The sequence below is a fragment of the Pelophylax lessonae genome (genome assembly GCF_965119305.1).
Source record: "Pelophylax lessonae genome assembly, chromosome: 3".
NCBI lineage: Eukaryota > Metazoa > Chordata > Amphibia > Anura > Ranidae > Pelophylax > Pelophylax lessonae.
The window spans coordinates 502759366-502784077 of NC_138770.1; the positions used below are offsets into that span (position 1 = coordinate 502759366).

Here is a 24712-nt window from a genome sequence, read left to right on the forward strand (position 1 = left end):
TGGTCATTTCTGGTGTGCAATGTTGACATAGAGAAGCAGAGCTCATTATGGAGGTCTTTCTGCAGGGAAAGATCAATGTGTGCTCAAAGGTTGGTTGATCACTGGCAGGGTGTGCAGCTAGGGGAGCAGTCTAATGTTCCCCTGCTCTATGCCTGTGGGGGGGGGGGGGGGTCCCAGTGCTGCTTTTTGTTGAGATGAGTTTTGTTAGAAAAGAGTACTAGAGAGAGGGCTGCTCGCTTACCTCTATCAGTAGAGGGAGAGCTGGGTATTTCCAGGATCGGAACTGTCCATCTCCTCCAGGATGTTAGTTGTTGTCAGGTGGTCTGCTGGGGTCTGATGGAGAGGACCACGGTGCAACTCCAGCGCTATCTTGGATCTGCTGCATGGCCAGTGGTAAGAATAAATCAGTGAAGCCACAAGGCTTATGGGGCTTGTTGTTTCTCCTCTTGGACATACTGCCCAGGTGCATTGCAAGAGAGCTCCCCTCTAGCCCGGCCTAAGAGGGCAAGGATGCCGCTGGGAGATGCTAGTGTCACTGAGCCGAGGAGAGCTGCAGTAATAGGCAGCCATCTCGTTCCACTGCTGGCCAAGCCCCTAACACAAAGATATTTTTAATGACTATAAGTCATTACAACTAAGACCTTTTATTTACAGTACTACTAGCTCCACATAATTGTTTCATGTTTTAAAGCAGAAATCCAGCCTTACCTGTTTCTGTTATATCTGCTTCTATCTCTGGTGTTTGGTATTGCTCTTTAATTTTCTCTTTCTTCCCTCCCCATTGCATGCTCCTTAATTTTAATTGAAGGGCATATCAGCAAGCACACTACCTGGCTCCAGGTGCTCAATTTCGCCACTAGACCCACTAACCTTCTTAGACACACCTCTTAAGTTTCTGGGGGTGTCACTGCTGCTGTGCCTGTGTAGTGCACTCAACTTTATTTAAGCTAGTTTCTTATGGATGAGAAACAGTGACTGCAGAGCCCATCTCATGTGAACACTGCATTTTAGTACTCAAAAACTCCAGCTAACAGGGTACTATAGGTAGTTTTGCTCTCTGTGTGTGAATGCAGTGTTGTTTCTCATTGAGTAGAACTGACCTGCAGTGTTCCATATAGCATTAAGTTATAATGTGTGCTGTTTAATCCACTTATCCAGAAGCAGTATGAAGTATGGAAGGGGAGCTCAGACTAGTGCCTTATTTTGTGCAGTATAATCTGGACTTCAAACATATGCAATGCACAGTGTCTGGTGTAATGTCTTCTGCTGGCACTGGCACTGCATGGGTTAAATGCTCATTTGGCTGGGAGAAATAGAAAAATACTTACCATATTCTTTGTTCCCCCAGCATCTGAGGCTCTCCTCAGCTGTCTGATGCTCTAGAGAAATGTTTCTCAACTCCGGTCCTCAGGGCACACTAACAGTTCAGATTTTAAGTATTACCTTGGGGAGATGCAGACTAGAGTTCTGCAATCCCTGAACAGCAAATTATATCACCTGTGATGTATTTCAGTTTTCTTGCAAACCTGGCCTGTTATTGTGCCCTGAGGACCGGAGTTGAAAAACCCTGCTCTAGAATGTGGAAAGGCTCTCTCTGTCCTTGCTTTCAGTGCAGGATGACATCAAGAACTGCGACCAGTTGGTCAACAAAGTGAAGCGGCTTCATGGGCCTTCCTTTCCTTCTATAGTCGATCAAGCATTTAACCCATGCAGTGTGGGGTGGACTATACTGCATTCCTAAATGAAATAGAAGTCCTGAGATGGGCTTAAAGGGACCCCTTTGTAACTAAGGTTCTATTAATGTTTTATGGGAGAAAACAGAGGTGTTATATTGGCTTAAGAAATTTCAAAACTACATTACATTAAAATTTTCTAACATATTTTCCCATCTTTGATATAGACTGAGTCCCTGTTGTGACAGCAGGCCAGGGATCCTCTCCCTGCACCTGTTGTCACCATTTAAAAAGAAAACATGACTGTACAGGGCTCCACCCAATCAGCTGGGTCATTCATTCACAATTTCTTTGTATGGGGGGGGAACTACAACTACCATCAATCATTGCGGCTGCCGGCTTGTAGTGCTCAATGAACTACCAGGCTGCTGGTGAGCGCTCTAGGTAGTTCATTGATGCCTGCACATCACTCTAGCCAAGGACTGGGTTAAAGAAAAGCTGTGCTAAAACAAAAATTGGAGGCTGCCCCTACAATCAATTTGATTGTAGTTTTTTTTTTTTTTTTTTTTTTTAAGATATAGATTTAATCAATAGTACATCAACTATCACTTGACATAAAAAAAAATACCACCATTTAATTCGGCAGAGTCTCTTTTTTCATAAAATATATAATATTTTGGAGATATACAGTAAATAATCTTCAGCAATCTACTCTCCCTCTTAGCTCTTAGATTGTAAGCTCTTTCAGTCAGGGCCCCCTGACTCCTCTTGTAAACTGTATTGTAACTGTACTGTCTGCCCTCATGTTGTGAAGTGTGCACAAACTGTTGGTGCTATGAAACTCCTGTATAATAATAATAAAAATAATAATCTTGAGACTCAAAATTTGCATTTTAACGTGTGCCAAAAAAGCAAAAGAGTTAATATAGTTAACAAAATAATGAGGGCTTTGTCTTACTTTAGCAATTTTTGCCACTAATTTCCTTTTTTAGAGCTTTTAGTGCATTATTTGTAAATTTAAAATCATGAAAGCATTCTTTAAGTTTTATTTTTTTATAAATGTTTTTTTGTTATTGTTTAAAGCATTTTCAACATTAAATTTAGTTTTATACTTAGCCTTGTAAATTTATTGCCCATTGAAATACATTTTGCAATGTGTTGTAATGTGTTTACATAAAATCAAATTAAAACCTTCCCATCTGTTCTGTGTCCTTTGATGACAATATTTCCTCCCAGTCTAAATTTTATATGCTCTGCATTGTTTGAGATTATCAGGTCCAACAGAGCATCATTTCTCTTCTAAATAATGTCACACAAAATTGTTTGGTAATAAGTTTATAAATTTCCATCTTTTCACTGTTCTGTTACATTCGTCAATTTTAAAAAAGGTAAAATCTCCTTATTGTTACCACTGTCCCACTGTGCCTGGTACAGTCCTATCTGTGTAAAGAGCTGAGTCTCTACCTCCTCATCAATTCTGTAAGTAAAGGAGCAGTAGTCTGCAGGATCCACTGCTTGATTAATGATCTACATAATTAATTGTTTGCTGCACTAATTTATGAAATGTATGCACTTCCAGTTTTAAATATATTAGCAAACATTTCTCCAAAGTCAGCTTTCATGTATTTAACTAAATGAATAGGACAATGATAAATTGCTTCTTTTTTCTCATTTGAGCCTCTAATTGTTTTGTAACCACTCACTTATAAGGGCTAAATATGTTGACATTGCAGTAAATATTTAAGCCAAATATAATTTTTAATTAAAAATCAAACAATTAATTAACCCATACATTACAGTATATATCATTGTAATGCAAAAGAGACTAGCCTATGGGTTTCTGAACCACTTGAGTCAGATTTGTGGTTTTAAAATGGCACTGGGATTGTGACAATTTGTCCCTGTGACATTTTGAATTAGTGCCATCTCTCAGCAACTCCTGAAGCCTCTACCAGCATTAGCACTGGAAATGCCAGGGCTTCAAATGCTTCAACAGATTGCTGCATAGCAGTGCACTGCTATTTGTGGTGAAATATAGCTAATGTTTGGTAAGACACAGCCTGTGTAGCAAAGACTTTATTCGCAGAGAGTTAGGTACTAGGGAGCAGTAGGTTGTTTAAGATCAATCCTGTATGTTATTCATATATAAGTATGTATGTAAGTCATCAGTGCAAGGTTTTTTTTTTGTTTTTCTGTTTTAACTCTTATACATAGTTAATATAGTCTTTGAAATTACATGTGTTTCACTGAGAACTGTTGTTTGCTCATCCTTTTTAAGGTGTTGTGAACTCTAGGAAGTCAGGCATACCCCACAGCCAATCTAATTCCACACACATGGTGGAGGTAGCATACAGCTGTGTAAGCAGGTGTATTAGGCCAGCATTAAAGAGTTACTGAGACATCTTATTTTGGCAAATGCCATTCAACAGCAGGTAAATTGGGAAAATATTGGGCAAATGAACATCTGCAACAAGCTTTGCAGCAGAGATCAGTCAACAAGAAGTGCAGTAGCAGTCAAAGTACAAGCCAAGGAACAAGCCCAGACCCACCACACAAATTACTTTTACAATAAAGCAGAGATACGAGTGAAAATTTGAAGTAATAATTAAGAAGCCATGTTGTTTTTGACCACTATTGAAAGGACTGCTGAAAGGGAACATTATCCTAAAGAACAGTGGACCGGACTGATGGCCCCTTTATTATCTGGGGAATCCTGAAAAGCCTACTATGACCTGGAACTTGCTGCAGCTAAAAAAATTAAGACATTGATGGGTGTAACCCAGGCAGCCCTGGCTCAGCATGTTTATAGCTGGACTTATCAGATCACCACCCTGTGGACCTAGTAGAAAGGTATGTAACTACCGAAAACCTAACCTCCTCTCTGAGATCCACAGACTTTCCACCCCAAGACCCAGTTTTGGATTACATTACACCAAGGGACTTGGATGGAGAGAGTGAAAGAGAAAGATTAAAGGTAGTGTGGGGACTCATTCCAATGTCGGGCCGGACATTGGGCAGAGAAAAAGAAAATAAAATTGTTACTGGTGCCAGGAAGTGGGATATATTGCTGCAAACTCACTAGGTAACCTGTATCATCAGGTAGGTGTAGTTTCCTACCTACCCTATGATGACATTGTGGGAAGGGATTTCCCAAAATTCTGTGAACTCAGAAAATAACTTACAACCACTTTTTGTAATTTACAGGCTACAGAGGTATTATATGTGAAAACAATTATACTGTCGCTTATGAGAATGTAGCCTGCAAGTGTTCCTTTTATCTCCATATGAATGGGAGAGTTCATGTTGAGTTCCATCATCCACAGTGTAATGTAGGGGAGGGAAAATTTGATGTAGTATACAGACCCCCAGGACAGACTGAAGATTATGATAACTTGTTGATTGACGAGATAACTCAAATGGTAATGAAGGAAGAGGTTTTAATTATGGGTGACTTCAATTTGCCTGACATTAAGTGGAATTCTCAATCTGCTATAATAAGCAGGATCAGGGATGTAATGGAAGCACTGAATGGGGTTTCTCTAAAACAGTTAGTAAAAAGCCCAACCAGGGATGACCATATTCTATACCTAGTAATGACAAATGGGGATAGACTGCCTGGTTGTTAAGGTGGGAGAGAATTTGAGTTCTAATGATCACCAATGTCTTTGGTTTGATATTAAAAGTAATGAAAAATCTTATAAAAAAACAACAGTTTTGTATTTGAAATGGACACATTTTTCCGAAATGAGGACATTTTTAAAAATAATAATTGAAAGGTTAGAGTAAAATGACAGGAGTAAGTAATCTGTGGTCACTATTAAAGTCTACCATCTTGGAGGCTACTAGATTGTTTGTCAGGCAAATTAGTAAGAATATACGGAGGAAAAAAACAATATGGTTCACTAAAAAGGTAAGTAGGATAGTAAAGGAAAAAAAAATAACATTTAGAAGATTCAAGGAAACAGGGGTTGTAGCCGACAAAGAACAGTATAAATAGAAACAAAAGGAGGTCAAACACATTATCAGTGCTGCCAAAGCACAGACAGAGGAAGAGATTGCTAATTAAGAAAGGAGATAAAACCTTTTTTAGCGAAAATTTGTGATAGAAGGAAAAAGTACAATGGGATCACTAAAATGAAAACTGGGCACAGCACATATGTTGAGGGAGACCTGGATGTAGAAAACAATTTAAATAACTACTTCTGTTTAGTTTTCTCAGTAATAAATTGCACTAACAATAACAAGTTTGGAAATCATATTGGTTCTAGTAATGGCAGTTCATTTTTAAGGGATTTCTGGAGACAGAGGTAGCAGAGGAACTGGCTCGGTTAAAGCTTAATAAAGCAGTGGGCCCTGATGGTATTCATCCTAGAGTTCTAAGAGAACATTGAGATATGGTTGTTGGACCGTTAATTGATCTTTTTAATCAACTTAGTTTAACAGGAGATGTTTCCCATGACTGTCGGGCAGCTAATATTGTACCTATCCACAAGAAGGGCAGCAAGGTAGAAGCTGGCAATTACAGGCTAGTGAGTTTTACATCAGTTGTAGTCAAGTTGATGGAATCACTCCTGAAAGGAAGGATCATCAATCACTTAAAAATACACAACTTGCTGGACCCAAAACAGCATGGTTTTACTGAGGGCAAATCATATTAAGGGATAATCATATAAAGGCATCCATTTAGACATTCCAACTGATGAGCACTGGGAAGTGGAGGTGCTGTGGAGTCACCATCTTTACAGACCCAATGACATGAGACCACTGATCTGAGTCTGGAAGTGTGCATTATACGCCCAGAGTCTGTCATCTTAACACATGCCCGTTTGACCACTCCTAACCGAGGGTCAATTGTTCTGGTAAGGAGACATCCTTTTTTTAGAGCACGTGGTGTTGTACTGTTTGTGGACCAGAGTCCCTTGGTGCTGGATTCCCCTCTATTTCTGCCTACTAGTTTTAACACATGAAAAAGATCTATTTGGTGTGGACTTATGGACTGTTCTTGGGGTTAACCTTTGACCTTCTATTTGCACAGACACATGGATATTTCTTTGCTGTATTTATATGGCGCTGTACACCTTTTTATTTTTATTTCTATTTATGGTCTGATCTTACCTATTGTACTGGCTGCCTTTATTGACTAAGCACGGTTATTTTTGTTTTTTATTTTCTACCTAAATAAAATTGATGTCCTTTTTTTCCTACAAATAGAGCTTTCTTTTGGTGGTGTTTGATCACCAGTGTGATTTTTATTTTTTGCACAAAAAAAAGGGCGACAACTTTGAAAAAAAATGTATTTTTCACATTCTGCTATATAAAATTCCCTAAAAAAAACAAAAAATGTAAAAATCTAATTTTTTTAACATTTTTGGCCAATTTGTTTGCTGCTATATATTGTGGGTAAAAAAAAAAAAAATTGCAATAAGCCTATTTTGATTGGTTTGCACAAAAGGTATTGCGTTTACTAACTACAGGAAAGATTTATGTCATTTTTATTGTTTTTTTTTTTTTTTTACTAGTAATGATGGTGATCTGCAATTTTAAGCAGGACTGCGACATTGTGGCGGACAGATCAGTGCTAGAAATATGCACTCTTCCTGTAATAATGCCATTGGCAGGGAAGGGGTTTACCCTGTGGGTGATCAAGGGGTTAAATGTGAGCCTAGGGGAGTGATTCTAACTTTGGGGGGGCGTGGCTTCTGAAATGACCATAGAGACATGTGATCCTATATAGAAGGATCACATGGGCTCTATGATCATTCCAGGGAGAAGAACGGTCAGCTGTGTTTACAACAGCTGACCGTTCTTCTCTCTTAGCGGGGAATGATCGTGGGTGTCAGGCGGCAATCAGAGCCACCTGCCCGCTGCATCAGCTTGACAAACAAGGGCAGGAGCGGGCCGCGCGCTCGCCCCCCAGCCTCCTGCTCACGACCGACGTAAAGCTACGTCGGTTTGCCCAGGAGTGGCTGCCTGCCGCAGTATAACTACGGCAGGCGGTCGTAAATCGGTTAATGAGACCTAATTTAGAATACTGTGTCCAGTTCTGGAGACCTCACTTACAGGAAGATATTGATAAAATAGAACAAGTCCAGAGACGTGTAATAAAAATGGTGAAAGATTTGGGGGATAAAACATTTCAAGAGTGACTTCAGGAACTTAATATGTACAGTCTGGAGGAAATAAAGGAAAGGAAAGTCTTTTTCTGCCGTCACTTTTCTATGTTTCTAAAATGGAAATAATGGAGACTTGCCAAGGCAAAGTCACCACTATGTGGTAGCTTTAACCGTTTCAAGTTCCTTGGGTGGTGAGGAGGAAGGAGCCAGGTTTGGAGCAATTTAAAAATTCTAGGTCAGGCATGAATAAAGTCTTCAGTTCCATCAAACTCAATGGATGATTATTGTGTGAGCAACTAGTAGCTAACCTGAAATTTCCATTTCTAAGGAGGTTATAAAGCTGTAGGTTGGGGAGACTGTGTCAAAAGCCTGAGAATCTGGTGCTTGGAAAGGAAGATATTGATGTAGAATGAAAGATCTCATTACTTTGTAGTGTTGATAAGTGGGTATTGGTCAAAGTTTTAAAAACAAAAATAAACTATAAAAATACTTTACAGTCCAATGGGAACCAGTGGCAGAACAATTTTTTAAGCTTCTGAAAACTAGTCTTTTTTTTTTGACCGGACCAGCAGCAATAAAAAAGCAAATACTGCACTTACAAATTCATTAATATTCATTATTCATCAATAGCATTGTTTCCTAAAAGAAAATGAATGACTTACTACTAGCAGTTTTATGAAATACTCTAATTTTACTAATACACTTATAGACCACTGCATTTGCTATGGCTACAGTTACAAAACCATATCCACATCTATGAAAAATTATTTTAGTTTGTCAGTTTATAAACGCGTACCTCATGATTGTTTCTGAACACGAAACAATATAATTCTAAAACTATTAAATAAAATGTAGCATATAGTAAAGTTCCTTACCAAACAAAAATGCTTTTGTTTGAAAATGTTAATATTTTGGCCAAAATGTTTACAACTTTTAATCATCTCATGTAGATTTCCAGCCTTTCAGAAAAGTATATTTAATTTTCTATCGGCTAATCAGTTTGACTGTGTTACAGTTTGCTAGGGCTGCTGAGCTCACACATTTCAATTTACATCTTAGCTGGATTTTACATGTTTTACTTTGCATCTTTAGCAGGCTATATAACACATTTTAAATTTCATAGGCTAAATGAAAAGACCTTCAAAAACATGATGAATATCGGTAAGGATGTGGAATTCTCTTCCACAAGCAGTCGTATCAGCAGGGAGCATTGATAGTTTCATTAGATGGGCACCTTAGAGACCACAACATACAGGGGTATACAATGTACGGTTAAAAGCAAACACACACACACATCATAGGTTGAACTGGATGGACTGATGTCTTTTTTCAACCTCACTAACTATGTAACTATGTAATATCGATTAAAAAATTGAAGTGGAATTGAGAACATGTGAGGTAACAACATTTAGTTTCTTAGCTAAAGGGTATTTACTGTATAAAAAAAAGTAAAATGACATTCTGACAACAGTTTAGGAGTTGTGTAATAAAAATGGCCTACCTGGTAAAAATGTAATGTTTCTTAACTAATAAGATATTTGGCTACTCTGTCATTCAAACTCACTTCTCAATGACCCCCTTAAACCAACTTAAGCCCCAGGCTTATTTCGGACACTTTTGGTTTACAAGTTAAAATCAGTATTTTTTTCCTAGAAAACTACTTAGTACCCCCAAACATTATATATATTTTTTTAGCAAAGACTCTGGAGAATAAAATGTCGGTCATTGCAATATTTTTTGTCTTGCGGAATTTGCACAGAGGTCTTTAAAACGCCATTTTTTTGGAAAAATTACGAAAAATCATATTTCACTGCATTTAAAAAATACTAAACAGTAAAGTTAGCCCATTTTTTGTATATTGTGAAAGATGATGTCCCGGCGAGTAAATAGATACCTAACATGTTATGGTTTAAAATTGCGCACACCCGTGGAATAGCGACAAACTACGGTCAATAGAAATCTCAATAGGCGACGCTTTAAAAATTTAAACATCCCTTGCGACACCAATATGCAGTGACAGGTACTCTTTATGGAGGGATCGAGGGTCTAAAAGACCCTAGACCCCTCCACTACACTTTTATGTATGCAAAACGCCAAAAACTGCATTTTTGCATACAGTGTTTTTTTTTAATCTGCTGCCTTTTGCAGCAGAGTAACCCGGAAGTGACGTCATGGATGCCGCCTCCGGGATACGTCATCGGAGACCCAATCAAAAACACTTCCAACTTAGATCAGGACTCCATCCAGTCGGTGGATGTGCCGGCTGGGTGCCGGCACATATATATACAGTATATATATATTTATACGTGTATATATATATATATATATATATATATATATATATACACGTATATATATATATATATATATATATATATATATATATATATATATATATATACGTATATATATATATATATATATATATATATATACTTAATTCTTGTGAATGAGCAGTCCAAACCAACTGTATACATTATATATATATATATATGTATATACGTCTATATATATATATAATATATATAATAAATGTATACAGTTGGTTTAGGCTGCTCATTCACAAGAATTACATGCAAAATAATGGTACCGCTTTCAGCACCTAAAATCCAAAAGAATCATACCGCCAGGGAGGTTAAGTCAGCAGATGGTATTTTTGCAGAAGGCATACAACTCATCAAAACATTCAGCTGTCTAAACATAAAAATGTGTTGGCCTGGAAAGTCAATGGGCAACAAAAAAATGGAGAGAAACTGTAAAGTCTGTGAAAAAAAAAAACAGGCCTACCCCTATAAGAAAATGTTGTTGCTACATGGTGTATCTGAACTGAATGGGCATAAGCTAGCCATGAATATCTTTGATTTCATATTGTACAATAATTGAAAAAGACCTCTTATGCTGGGAAATACATAGTTAGGTCTTAGGTAACTCATGGAATAATTTCTTTTTCCAAACCAAAGGGGAAAATGCCATGTTGGCTTGGTATGTCCAAGTGATGGAAAATGGCAAAGTCTATAAAGAAAAGACGCTCGCTAACCAAAAAGAGACGTTGTTGCCATTAAACTATTTTCAAAATATCCAGAAGCTTTCAAACTCAAAATAAAGTAAAAATAAATCAACGCACAGTATCTTAGCCAGGCCCAAGTTGTATTTGTAAGATAATGGAAATCCATGGGAGTTTATTACAGGCAATATACATATATCTAGCAGAGAGATATATCATTTTGCATGTCAATTGGGAATCCAGCTAGTTCACTTTATTCCTGGTTACCATCTATACAACAGATGAGCTGATTTTCAAAAAGTCATTAAGCATAAGTTTTATAGTACATTTTTCATCTACAGTAGACCTGTGTGAGGAATAAATGTTACAACCACTATTCTAGTAATGATGAGTTGCCTGGGGAAACAGTTCTTTTATATAAATTCAAGTGTAAATGTAATATTTCATAGATACATTGATTGTTTGATATGAATGATTCTGCCTGTTTTATCAGACTGATATGAACAAAAATCAGATTAGAGACACGTCACTTAAAAAATAGCTTATTATTCATTTGTTGTTTGAAAAGTATATCAGTATTTATACACATGGGATGTGAAATTTTGCCCTACTTCCAACGAAAGTATATTTCTTAATCATACAGTACAGGAAACAGGTCTCTATTAATATAGACCATGGGTTATATGTTGTGATTTTCAGGTGAAAACACTGGAAAACAAAGTTGATAGGACAGCCCATGTAACCCATGCCACTCCCAGCAATCCTCAGTTTTTGTTTGCGTCCTTAAGTCATGGACCACCTATCTCTATCCAGAGCAGGTTTTTACCTTAAAACTCCAACTCTACCTGAAAAATTAAGAAAAATAGCATTCTGTTTTGAATGGAGATGCTATTTCTCCTGTCTGCACATAAAGCTACTGCAGTTTATTCTTGTAGGTTTTGGATCGATGGCCTCTTGGCAGTGCCTACTGTACACAGACCCCAACCTACAGGGCTAACCTGTAACATTGGGGCTGGTTTACTAAAGGCAAATAGACTGTTCACATAGATCAGGAATTATCCCCAAAGCTTAGTGAATGAGATGAAGCTCTGCTGATTAACATCATTCAATCATGTGCAAGCAAAAGTGCTAGTTTTCACTTTTCCTTGCATGTGATTGGGAAATTTTTTGCAAGGTGAAACATCATCACATTCACTAAGGTCTGGGGAAAATTCCCCTGTACAGTGCAACTTCCCTTGCAAAGTGAACAGCCAATTTGCCTTTTTTAAATACACCTCATTGTCCTCAGTAATGTGTTCTGCATTTGGTGCCCGCTCTTAGTATTTCAGTAAAGTCAAGTGGAATTAGCTGCAGGCTGTTCTTCAGATCTGTCAATCTGCACCAGTTTGACTTCCAAAATGGGAGAAGTGGGCAGGGAGACACCATCATTTAAGTTCTCTCCTAGGAGGGTGTCAGTGTCCTGGCGTAGTAAGTCTGGGGTTTTTCCCCTTCCCTTATGAGATTCCTGCCCACAACCCTTCTCAGAACCTAGACCACATCCTTGCCAGGGAAAGTAGTCCATGGTCATCACACCCCAGCCTTGTGCACAAAGGGATGGACAGCAAGAGTTTCCTTAGGCCAAGAGAAATGTGTCACAGGGCTGCTGAAACATTTTTGAATAGTTTTTTTTTACATCCATGGGGTACCATGTGGCACATTATTGACGTACTATGTGGCACATTCCTCATAGCGAGGAGATTTTGGCACCTTCCTTGCAATACATTTAGGTGTGCATTGGCCTGATTTATGTGGACTGTTCTGCCCCTATAGAAGACACTTCAGCTTTCTTCAAGCTCCAGGCATCATTGTGAGTACATTTCAATACTACAGACAAGGAACATTGCAGCTCCAGCCCTTTCCTGCTTCATATTGGGGCTCAGGTCTCTGCACCGACCTTCACTGGGTTATCCAGAAGTCTTCAGTTGTAAGGCACAGGACACCTGCATCCCTTCTGTTTGATCGTAATAGACTTTGAGTACTCCTCATGATATCCTCTTACCCTTTAATACGGATTCAAACAGAAGGGAAATGGAATGAGGGAGCAGGTCAGAACACACTGTGCCAAGGGCCATGATGTGCTTTTTCGGGTTTCCTTTAAAAACTCAATTTCTGGAAACATTGGACCTCAGTTTTCACATCATGGAGTCTCCCTTGTCTCCTCAGGCAACCCCCCATTCTTTCTTTTTATCTATATCATTTGAGACAACTACAAAAAGTCCATGTGACAATTTTGTTGGTAATATGTGATGTTTTAGAATATGTGCTATAAACTCATATGCATGCATATTTAGACATAAACTTTTATCAATATGTTTTATGTTAATTTGCATAACCCTGATAAATAGAGAGAAGTGATGCCCCCAAAATGGGATGGCTGCTTTTAAAGTACATGACTTACTTGCCAACCATTAAAATAATCTTGGACTCTTTCATATGTTTTTGCTCTGACACTCCTTTCTGTATTCCTGTCTGGCACCAAGCCTTCCTCACAATTAAGGGGTGGCCCCACTTTTAAAAGTGGGGGATGTCTATTGTCCTTTTTGTCCACCTGGACTAAGGGCACTTTGGACCTTTGGGGCTTGGATGAGATGTTTCAGGTACAGACTAAAATATTGCTCTCTGTCTGCCTCCTTCCTGCATTGTGCCTTACCATCTCTTTGATTAATTTTTCAGACTGCCTTGCAACAACGTCAGTTTTTTTGAGTATTAGTTCCTGCTCCTCTGAAGAAATTCCTCTGGAGTAATTACAGGGCTTTTATTCTTTTATTCAAACCTGTTGATGGTCCTCAAGCCAAACAGGAGTGTTTGTCCATCGTAGACATGAAGGTTCTCAACACCTTCTTACTGGTCCAAAAGTTTCAGATATATTCAGCCCTGTCTGTAATTGCATTGCTAAGACAAGGGGAATTTGCAGCATCAATAGATATCAAGCATGCATATTTGCATATTCCCATTTCCCCCCACATCCAGTTTCTGGCACTTTCTTTGGTCTGTCTGCAGCCTCCTGAGTCTTCAAAGTGCTTCCCTAATTCTCACGCTGATGCAACCTCAAGCAATCCACATTAATGGATATCTGGATGATCTCCTTTTGAAGGAGCACTGTTTCCCAGATTTACAAAATCAGTACCTGGTGCTCTGTTCACATATTTAGGTTTTACCAGGTAGTACAGGCATCTGCTGATGCCAGCTTTGGTTGTAAAGAGTTTTATGCCTTTTTAAGTATGGAACTAGTTTCCCATGTTTTGGACCTGTTTGCCATTATTTGCTGTGTTGACCACCCATCAGTTGTATTGCTTGTGGATCTTCTATAATTTTGAATAATGAAAGCCTTTGTCCTGTACTGTACACTTGAGAACTAAACATTTTTGGCTTACATGGCCATCCTGTCCTCTGTCCTGGCTTTTTCCTCTTATTGCTTGTTAAAAAGTTGAGGATTTTTAAGAGTGGGCGGGGTATATGGGCTGTCATACCAACTTTGTTTGCCAGTGTCCTCACCTAAAGGTGGAAGCAAGTAACCCATGGTCATGATTGATGCCTATTTCCTGTAAAGTATACACTCTAATAAAAAGATTTTGCTTCTAAGTCAAAAATCCTTATTTACTGGCAGACATTGCATCTGAGCACATTGTGTAAAATATGATTTTCTTTTGCTTTTTTACTTTAGGTGCAATGTTTTCGATTATGGCATCTGTTGAAACAGTATGTTTACTAATTGGTGCAGCTGTATTCAATGGACTTTACCCCACCACCTTATCAACGTTTCCAGGAATGTGTTTTATTATCATGGCGGTTTTCCAGTTTATTACTTTTGTGTTGATCCAGTAAGTGCCAAAGCTTTAAATAATATCTTTCTTTATATATGATATATTCATATGTAATAATAGAAACTGAGACACAAGTAATATCTATTCTAAAGCCACTTACAGAAATTCAAAGGCAGCTTGCTGTGCATGCATAATCTGGTTGCTGAATTATATTCATAGCTAAATATGTATCTGGTATTATACTAGGAATAAAACATACAATGTATAAATGTTCTTTACAGAGACTCTGATACTTTGCCCATTCTGTGAAAAAGTCTTTCCTCTGACCTACTGATATTTACCTCTCCAGTGATTCCTGCTAGTTCTGCCTCCATCACAGACAACACTAAAATAGTGTTAGATTGTGTTGAAGCATAGAGGTTGGCTGCGTCGGCTGAGGTAAAGGCAGGCATAGAGGGTGATTTCTGAAGTATGGGTGAGTTGGGGGGTGTAAACAGGAGAAGTAGTCACAACTATAAGTTAGAATATAAACAGAGAACTGTTACATATAATGAGTTGCATACATCTGACTTACAGACGACTCATACTTATAAATGGAGGAAGACGACCCCTAGAAAGGAAAATTCACTCCTGTAATAATAATCATGAGAAAAAGGTCTCCACTGAAGCTTTATCACCATGTCTTGTTTCCACAACAACCCAAAATTTTCAAAATCCAATTGTCACATGGACAGAAAGGGAGGTGAAATATGAACAGGGCCACAGACAGTAAAAACAAATGTTACAGGGGAGTTAACCCTTTTCGATGCTATCCAAAAAATGTGAAAGTTATTTTTTTGGCTGGCGTTACATTTAAAAAATGTACCTGTTCCAACTTACATACAAATTTAAAGTAAAAAACAAACCTACATCTTGTAATCTGGGGACTGCTTGGATTTTTTGTTGGTTGGATAATGCTTACGTGATTTTGTAGTGTGTTAAATGTGTCCTTTAAAATTAAAATTTCCATCCTGCAAAATAAAACCGGTAATTATACTTTAGAATTACTTGGTTTGGACAGAAAGCAATGCAATATATATATCAATCAATTGATATACAAACATACATACTCTAACTTGGCTTCATGATTTCACAGATCTTGCCAGCAGAAACCATCAAAAAGGATGTTTATTCATATAAAGGTTTATTTCATCCATTTGTAAAAAGAGAATGTAGGTAGAAAAGTATTTATTTTCCTTTCATTCTCCCACACTGCATTATAGATATAAAACATTCTAATACACTGCCATTTGAAAATGAATCCACCAAATTAGATACTTGACATAAATTGACTTATATTGGGATGAGGGAGAAACCTGTGTATTTTTGTAGTTATGCAGAAATGATTACACTATATTCACCTTGTGGTTCAGAGGGGAATTCAATGCTGCCTTGTGACTCTTTAAGCTTTCCCTGGGTCTTACTTATAATATTCCACAGGGATACTTCCTTTTTTTTTGGGTAGCAAAGCCTTTTTTAGGGCATCCGCTGCTTAACAAAAGTTGGAAGCCCATTGGAGTCAACATTCCCATGAACCAGAGGTCCAGTGTCTACTGTAAGAAACCTCTAATTGGGTAATTGTAGGTTTTAACTTTATAAAGGGAATCTCATTATCGGCTCGACCAAATCACCTTTGCAGTGCATCTGCCGAAATCTGCTGAATTATTAGTGCTTCTAACCAATGTGATTCTGAAAAACAAAGCCCACGTTTAAAAAAAAAAATTATAAATGCACAAATAATGAAAAGAAATAAAAATAATGTGTATTTATTATTTGTTTTGCAAATGAGCCTGGAGGTTTTTCAATCACAATCACTGGGTCACTGGTGCAATGACAGGCTCCTGTAGACTTTGCCTACAGCTTTATGTCCATACTGAGGAATGATGTTTCAGTTGGAGTGTTGTCAATAAAATACAAGTTTGATAATCACTGTACTTATGTTCCTTTGAGAACTACAAGTCCATCTTCCCTTGTGGTAGATGGGAATTGTAGTTTATTAATTCACAGATCTCTGTAGTTGAGTGGATTTTGGTTAAAAAAATATGTTTATAGGTACTTTTGGAGCAACAGGTACCAAGTAAGAAAAGTCAACGTCAACGTTGCACCAATTGGAACAATGCCATTGCCGGTAATAGGCTACGATTTGACAGGTCAAATCACATGACAAATCTCTCCAATGTGAAAGAGGGCTGAATTAGTATTTACCTCATTTTTAATCTCATTCATATTATTAGCCCCACTATTGGGACCTTCTTTGCAAAGAAAATATGTTTTCTCATTTAGTTTCCTAACCTATTTTTGCACATCTATATATAAATTGAATTTACATCTATCACTATGATGCGCATAGTTCAAAGGTATATTCAATCTCATGGGCAACCTCTCATTTTACTTATCTAGGGGTGAAATTTACCTCCACTGTGGATAAGATTTTTGCAGCAAATTTTCCACCCTTGCTTCATCTTCTTACTTCTGATCTGGGCAAATGGCACATGGGTTTGTACAAATGGATGGGTCAGAATGTTATCCTTAAAATGAACATCATGCCAAGATTGCTATATCTCTTTCAGACTTTGCCTATAGTCATCCCTACCTCATTTTTTAAAATCAGTCCACAGTGCCTTCATGAGATTTGTCTTGGCAAAAACACTCCCACATCTATCCATTTCATACTTGGACTTGTCCAGACTAAATGGGGGAGGGCTTTTCCAGAACCGCTTTGATACTATCAGGCAGTCCATCTTGCCAGGGTAATCACATGGTATTGAGATGGGGAAACAAGGCATGTGTAATTATTGAACAATCGTATTCTGATATTTCACTACAATGCTTGCTGTGGCCATGCCACAAATCTTTGAGGCACCATCCTCTTATAGAGGCGACCCTCAGAGTATTGCAACAAGGTGGTCACTTTTCTAGGTCAGAAGGAGAGATCGTCTGGCTCTTTCCCATACTAGGTAACCAGTGTTTTCTCCTGGCCTTACTGATAGATCTTACCAGTGTACTCCGTGGGGGGTGGTCAGCCTGCCCCAATACTCTATTGGAAAACCTATGCCTGGAACTGAACCCCTTCACTCATGTGGTCACTGAGGCATATAAATTCCTTATACAACCTCCTGAATGCTTTGTTCCATGGTTTCTATTGAAATACAGTAGGAAACAAACTAGAGCTTGTCACTTCCCTCTGAGCAATGAGAACATATTGTATACTCTATTTCGCCCATTACACCTAAGTGGCAAATAAATACCAGAAGTTAGGCTATAAAGTCTTTACCAATTGAATTAAGGTTCCTTCCCTCTTGAAGAAAATCAATCCCTGTGCAGGGAACACCTGTTGGCATTGCAGAGAGGCAGAGGGTACATCTTCAGGTCATGCCTAAAACTAGAGAAGTTTTAGTGCAGAGTGCGGGGCGCAATCAAGCAGTTTACTGATTACGATTTGGGCACTGACCCAGCCAGATACCTTCTTCATTTTTCTTTTTCTTCATCTCTTAAAAATGTAGATTTAAAATCTCATTGTTGGTCCACCTTTTGAATGTCGTAAAGGCTTGTATACCAGTGATGTGGAAGCAGGACTCCCCTCCTAAAATCTTAATGTGGCTCACTAAAGTAGCTGACATTTATGCTATGGAAAGTATCACAGCTGCCTTGAGAGGTAAAGAGGAGAAATTATAAGAAAAAGTGGTTTTATTGGTCTCTTTTCACATGCTCCAGAGAATTTGGATCTATTCTCGCAATGAAGGGGTAAGGATGCCCCCCCCCTTTCTTCATCTTACAGTCCTTATCTTATCCTTTACCCCTAACTCCCCCTCCCCTTTTGTTGTTACTATTTTTTCTCTTTGTTTCTGTTTTGTATTTTTGGAATATATACTGAAAAATTAAGTACAGTCAGGGTGGTCTGACTTTTAGCCTTGTGTGTTCTCACACAATGTGGTATGTATCATAATTTTGTATTTCTCAGTCATCTCTGATTACAGTTTCTTCCACGTCTGTCTGTGTGAAATTTACTAAAACAATTAAAAAATAAAAGATTTATTTAAGACGTTAGTTCCATAAGTCCTAGATCAACCCCACTAACACTAACACTAACAATTCCTTCCCCATTCAGTCTCGTCTTATCGTCTCTGACTGTATTGTTCGGGTTCGTACCGGACTTTTGGGTATTCGGTACCCGGACCCGAACCAGAACATTTCACTGTATGTTCGGGTACTGTCCGTTGTTTGGTAACGTTATTTGATATTTTGGCGCGGTTTTAACGGCGCAGTTTCAACAGGTGCAAGGCAGCCATTCAGCAAGCGTTTAACTAGTGTGCCCTAGAAGCCATCACAGCCATGCCTACTAATGTCATGGCTGTGATTGGCCAGTGCAGCATGTGACCCAGAGTCTATATAAGCTGGAGTCACATAGTGCCGTGCGTCACTCTGCTATAACTATACTAGGGAGAGGTTCCTACTGCTTTTGCTGAGGGAGAGATAGGGAGATTACTGTAGGGTCAGGATGGAGATTGCTTTGAGGGAAAGCATAGGAACAATCTACTTTTTTTTTTTTTCAAATATAATTTTTTATTTACTTTTTTTAAAAAAAAAATAAACTACAACCAAAAACACAAAAAGGCATACTTTGGAACAGCAATTACATACATGCCAAAACAAATTATCAGGATACCAACAACATTCCATTGATCAACAGATAACGAAAAGCAAAAGGGAATACAGGTCATCCCGGCACCCTCTTGTACCTCTACCGGAGGGTCCCACAAAATTAAATACTTTCCTAAAACATCATCTGTCTCGACTTATAATTAAATAAATTCTCACATTACCCTTCCCTTCTAGATTGCCCTTTTTGTTAACTAAAGACGAACCAAAAAACAAACAACAGCAAACACACTCACACAAGAGAGAAAAAAGAAAAAAAAAAAAAAAAAAAAAAGAAGGGGAATTTTTTCTCTCCTCCCCCCCCCTCCCCCCATCTCCGACATAGTAGGCTACTTCACCATCTAAGTACGCAGCCAAGATGTACCTTCATCAGACAGAATATAAGTATTCCAAGATTCCCAGGTCTCACAATATAGTTCTCGCTTGCCTTGTGATGTTAACACCAAATCCTCCATCTTATTAATGGCCTCTACCCTCCGTATCCACTCTTTTACCGTCGGGGGGCAAGGACTTTTCCACAATACCGGAATGCAGGCCTTTGCTGCATTCACTAAGTGTCTAACCACCGATTTCACGTATCTCTGCACGGGTATGTCTGAAAGGTGGAGCAAAAAAAAAGCTGGATCCTCTTGAATAGAGTATTCCGTAAATTTTTGAACAATAGCTCTAATTTCAGACCAATATACTGAGAGTTTGGGGCATGACCAAAAAATGTGAAGCAGCGTTGCGTCTTCCCCCCCACAGCGCCAACAATTCGCCGATGTATTTGGAAAGATCCTATGAAGTCTATGGGGTGTATAATACCACCTGCACATTAACTTAAAATTAGTCTCTTGAATTTTGGTGCAAATAGACGATTTAAAGGAAAGCAAGATAATATTTTGTATTTGCCGTGGTGTAAAAGTACGATGTAAATCAGATGCCCATTTAGTCAAACACGTCGGGGGAGAGTCATCCATCGGAGTCGTTAATAAACTATAAAGTAAAGAGAGCGTATGTGACAAAACCCCCTCTTTCAGACAGTACTCTTCAAATTTCGTCAAACTTCTTGCGAAATCTACTGGATTCGGCAATGTATGTAAAAAATGATGAAGTTGTAAGGCTGACCAGAAAGTCAGTCTAAAATGTCCATCCATGTTTGTTAAATTCTCCAGTGTCGGCCATCTATCCGACACCAGAAACTGGGCCGCCCGGGTGTGTCCAGAAGCTCCCAATGCAACTAGATCTGGTGAGACTAGGCCCGGTGTAAACCGTGGGTTTCCAATTACTGGCATTAATGGAGAACATGGCGGGGAAAGAGAATGCCGTGTCATGACCTGATTGCATATTCGCAGTGTTGTACCCATAAGAGGATGCAAACGTAGCTGCGAAGGCAGGTCTGAGTAACACCACAGTGCACCCTTCAAGGGAATATTCGTCTGTGCTTGCTCTATGTTAATCCACAGCTTAGATGCCTGGTGTCGACACCAGTCAACCACTCTGCTAAGATGAACTGCTTGAAAATACTTCTGTATATCCGGTAAAGCTAAACCGCCAAATGCTCTTGGTCGGATCATTTGCGTCCGTGCCAGACGAGGTCTTTTCTGTGCCCACACAAATTTAATGAAAAGGCAATGAATCAGATGAAAGTACCTGGCGGGCGGCCGTATCGGAAGGGTCCTTAACAGATACAGATGCTTGGGTAGTATACTCATTTTTAGCAGGTTACACCTGCCAAACCATGAGTGTATACCCAAATGCCACTTATCCAAAAGAGAACGTGTCTCCCCAATCAATGGGGGAAAATTCATGTCGTAAACCTTAGATAAACAAGATGGAATTAAAGTACCTAAATATCTTAAGGCCCTCTCTGTCCATCGGAAACCAAAACTCGTTTGGAGGTTACGCAAATGATACGAGCGTGCTCCCACTCCCATTGCCTCTGATTTGTTAAAATTAATTTTAAAATTTGAAAGGGATCCGTACCTGGTCAGTTCCCGCAACAAATTCGGAAGAGAGAGGGAAGGATTCGTCACCGAGAACATAAGATCATCAGCATAGGCTGATATCTTATGTTGGCTTCCACCAATCCCCACTCCCTGTATGTCTGGATTTTGGCGCACAGTACAAAGGAAAGGCTCCAATGAGAGAACAAATAAAAGAGGAGACAAGGGACAACCCTGTCTCGTACCATTATTAATAAAAAAGGGTTCGGATAACAGACCATTCACCTTAACCTGTGCTGTAGGGATTGAATATACATTAGTGATCCATCGCATCATATTGCTTCCCAGGCCAATGTATTTAAGAACCGCAAACATAAAACGCCAGTTAACCCTATCAAAGGCCTTTTCCGCGTCGGTATTAATAAAAACACTCGGTATTCGAGAAGTGTTAGCCACATGGATCAGGTTCAACACTTTAGTGGTGTTGTCCCTAGCCTCCCGGCCTGGGACAAACCCCACTTGGTCAAGGTGAATAAGGTCCATAAGATGCGGGGCTAAACGATTGGCCAAGATTTTCGTAAAAATTTTCAAATCAATGTTAAGTAAAGAAATAGGCCTATAACTTCCACATAATGTAGGATCCTTCCCTTCTTTCAGTAGGATGGTAATATGTGCCATTAGTGTATCTCTGAGCATATTGGTGCCCTCCCTTACCGAATTGTACAGCCTGACCAGGTACGGGCCCAAAATAGAAAGGAAAACTTGGAAATATAGTAATGTAAATCCATCTGGCCCGGGAGCCTTCTTTAACTTCATAGCTCCTATAGTCTGTTGGACCTCTAACAATGAAATCGGTTTATCTAACTGCTCTCTAGTTTCACTAGGTAATGTAGGGAGCCGAGACCTTTCCAGATATTCCTCTATCTCCGAATTAGAAGAAACAGTCTCCTTCAATGCATACAGCGAGGAATAGAATCGGCTAAATTCTTCCACAATCTGTTTAGGTGGGGTCAACGTATGGCCTTGTGTTGAGACAATATTAGGGACATAGGTTGAGAGTTTCGATTCTCTCACCGAGTTTGCCAAAAGTTTCCCACATTTATCCCCATATTCATATCCCCGGGCTCGGCTCCTCTGTAGGGCTGCTTTGGCCCTATACAGGTACAGGTCTGTTATTTGTTGACGTGTTCTTATCAACTCTGTCTCCAATACAGACGTCGCAGCATGTCTATATTGCGATTCTAGCTGACGGAGTGTATCTAGAAGCTGCATTAAATGTTTGTCTCGTTCTTTTTTAAGTCTCGACCCATGTTTAATAAAGAGCCCCCTTAGGACCGATTTATGGGCCTCCCAGATGTAACCTATCCCACTTTCCTCCAGGTCGTTCCTCTGAAAATAATCCTGTAATTCCGACGAGATCTCTGTCAGAACCTCAGGGGTCTGTAGGAGGGTCTCATTCAACCTCCAAAAGCGTTGACAGGCCACGGCTTGGTCTGACAGAGAGTAAGTGATCATCACTGGCGCATGGTCTGACCATGTTATGTCACCTATTGACGATGCCTTAATCGCATGTAGTTGTCTGTGTGGAATTAAAAAATAGTCAATCCGTGAGTAACATTTATGGGAAGATGAATAAAATGTATAATCTCTCTCCGATGGATGCCACAGACGCCATACATCTATCCATTGAGCATTATAAAACGTTTGTGCGATACTTTTACAAGCCGACGGCAAAATAGCCGATCTGCCTGTAGACGCATCCAAACGGGCTATCAATGGAACATTAAAATCTCCGCCTAGAATAAGCTGTCCTTCCACGAACTCCAACAGCGATTTAGTCACTCTTTTAAGAAACCCTGCTTGGCGATCATTTGGAGCATATATTGTTGCAAAAGTAAACTGTATGTCTCCAATCTTCCCTCTCACAAACAAATATCGTCCCTCGGGATCAGACAATATCTCACTCAATTTCCATGGAAGTTTGGAGGATAGCAAGATAGTCACTCCCCGGGACTTAGCCTCTGCATTGGTGGCGTGATAGGCTGTATTATAGCATCTATTCGTGAGTTTGGGCACTCTATCCCCCCTAAAGTGGGTCTCTTGGATGAAAGCTACATCCACTCTCGAACGCTTGAGGTCATTTAACAACATCTTCCTCTTTTCTGGTATATTAAGACCCCTAGCGTTCAAGGAGAAGATGACAAGGTCCTCCATCATCGGGGTAGGCTAAAAAAGGGGAAGGAGGAGAGGGAAGGGAATAAGAAGAGGAGAAGAAAAAAAAAAAAAAAACACCCACAAACAAAAACACAATCTCACACAATTACCTCCCCACACCCGGGCGAAGCAGGGTAGTCTCTTAATCTCTTACCACCCGTTCCCCGGTTCAATTCCCCCTAACACTAAACAGGGACAAACTCCCATGTACACTATGTGACCACAGTCACCCCTCAGTGTACTGGCCTAAATGGGGCAGTGATCCAAAGCATGTACGGGCAGAGCACCTAAAAAAAAATAAAAGGAATGTAAAATAAGAGCACCGCTCTCCCGGACCCTCTCCAACCCCCCCAACCACCAACAAGAAAAAACAAAAAACAGGGACCCCACTCTGAATCCTGACTGTTTTTAAAATTAAGAGTCAAAGGCCCTTAGCCAACCTCTTCTAGCTATTCTTCCTGATGAGAAAAAAAAAAAAAAAAAAAAAAAATTTAAATAAATAAATAAATAGATCTCTCCCCCACCTCCCCCGATCCCAAGCCCTCATAGGCAAGGGAAAGCGAGAAGGGAGGGTGTCAATCATCTTGTCCCTAATAAAGGGCACTATTTACCTCCCCCCAAAAAAAAAAAAAAAAAAACCCCTCACCCACTCAAAAGAAGTAGGGGTGATACACCTCTCTCCCCCTCTTCTTTTAAAGATATCTTCCCCCTTCTCTTTATCTGTAAGTACCCCCTAATTAAGGTCATCAAAAAGTTTCTCCGTATACCGTTATTAATACCACTTCTAAAATAAATAGGGGGAAATTCATACTCAACTGAGTCCCTTACTACTAGGGATAGTCGATTGCTGTTTCCCATATATGGGCCCCTCCCACGCCCCGGGCCCGGGCACCTGGCAACACTCAGCATTCCCAGTGAGTGTGTATTAGAAAATTATTGTGCTACTTATATAACCTGTGCCTCCAAAAAAAAAAAAAAAAAAAAAAAAAATTTCTTAATGTGACACCAAAAAAAAAAAACGAGAGGCCTCTAACACTATGACCTCATATTTATTACCTGTGCTTAGGAAGAGTTCCTGTCTCTCAAAGAAAAAAACATCACGCTCACACTAAAAAAAAAAAAAAAAAAGGAGGGGGGAAAACCCCCATAAGCTAATGAATATTAGTGTTAATTATTATGCAGAGCAATTCCCCTGGCCCCCGACCCCCCCTTGGACATGAGAGGCGACCTCCCCATCACACTCTGTTCCCTACAACCTCCTTTATCATACTAGAGTAAGCCA

The 24712-nt window shown here is 39.3% G+C and overlaps 1 protein-coding gene across 3 annotated transcripts in view; it reads left to right on the top strand.

The window, feature by feature from the left end:
• Positions 1-24712, top strand: part of LOC309549720 (proton-coupled folate transporter-like) — a 650810-nt gene that overhangs the window by 396556 nt on the left and 229542 nt on the right. For 2 of the 3 annotated variants that reach the window (XM_082250194.1, XM_082250196.1), the window contains one exon: positions 14494-14650. The exons of the other annotated variant lie outside the window; for it this stretch is intronic. In XM_082250194.1, the coding sequence (XP_082106320.1) occupies positions 14494-14650 (157 nt within the window). The remainder of the gene's footprint in view (positions 1-14493; positions 14651-24712) is intronic. 3 annotated transcript variants of the gene reach the window in all.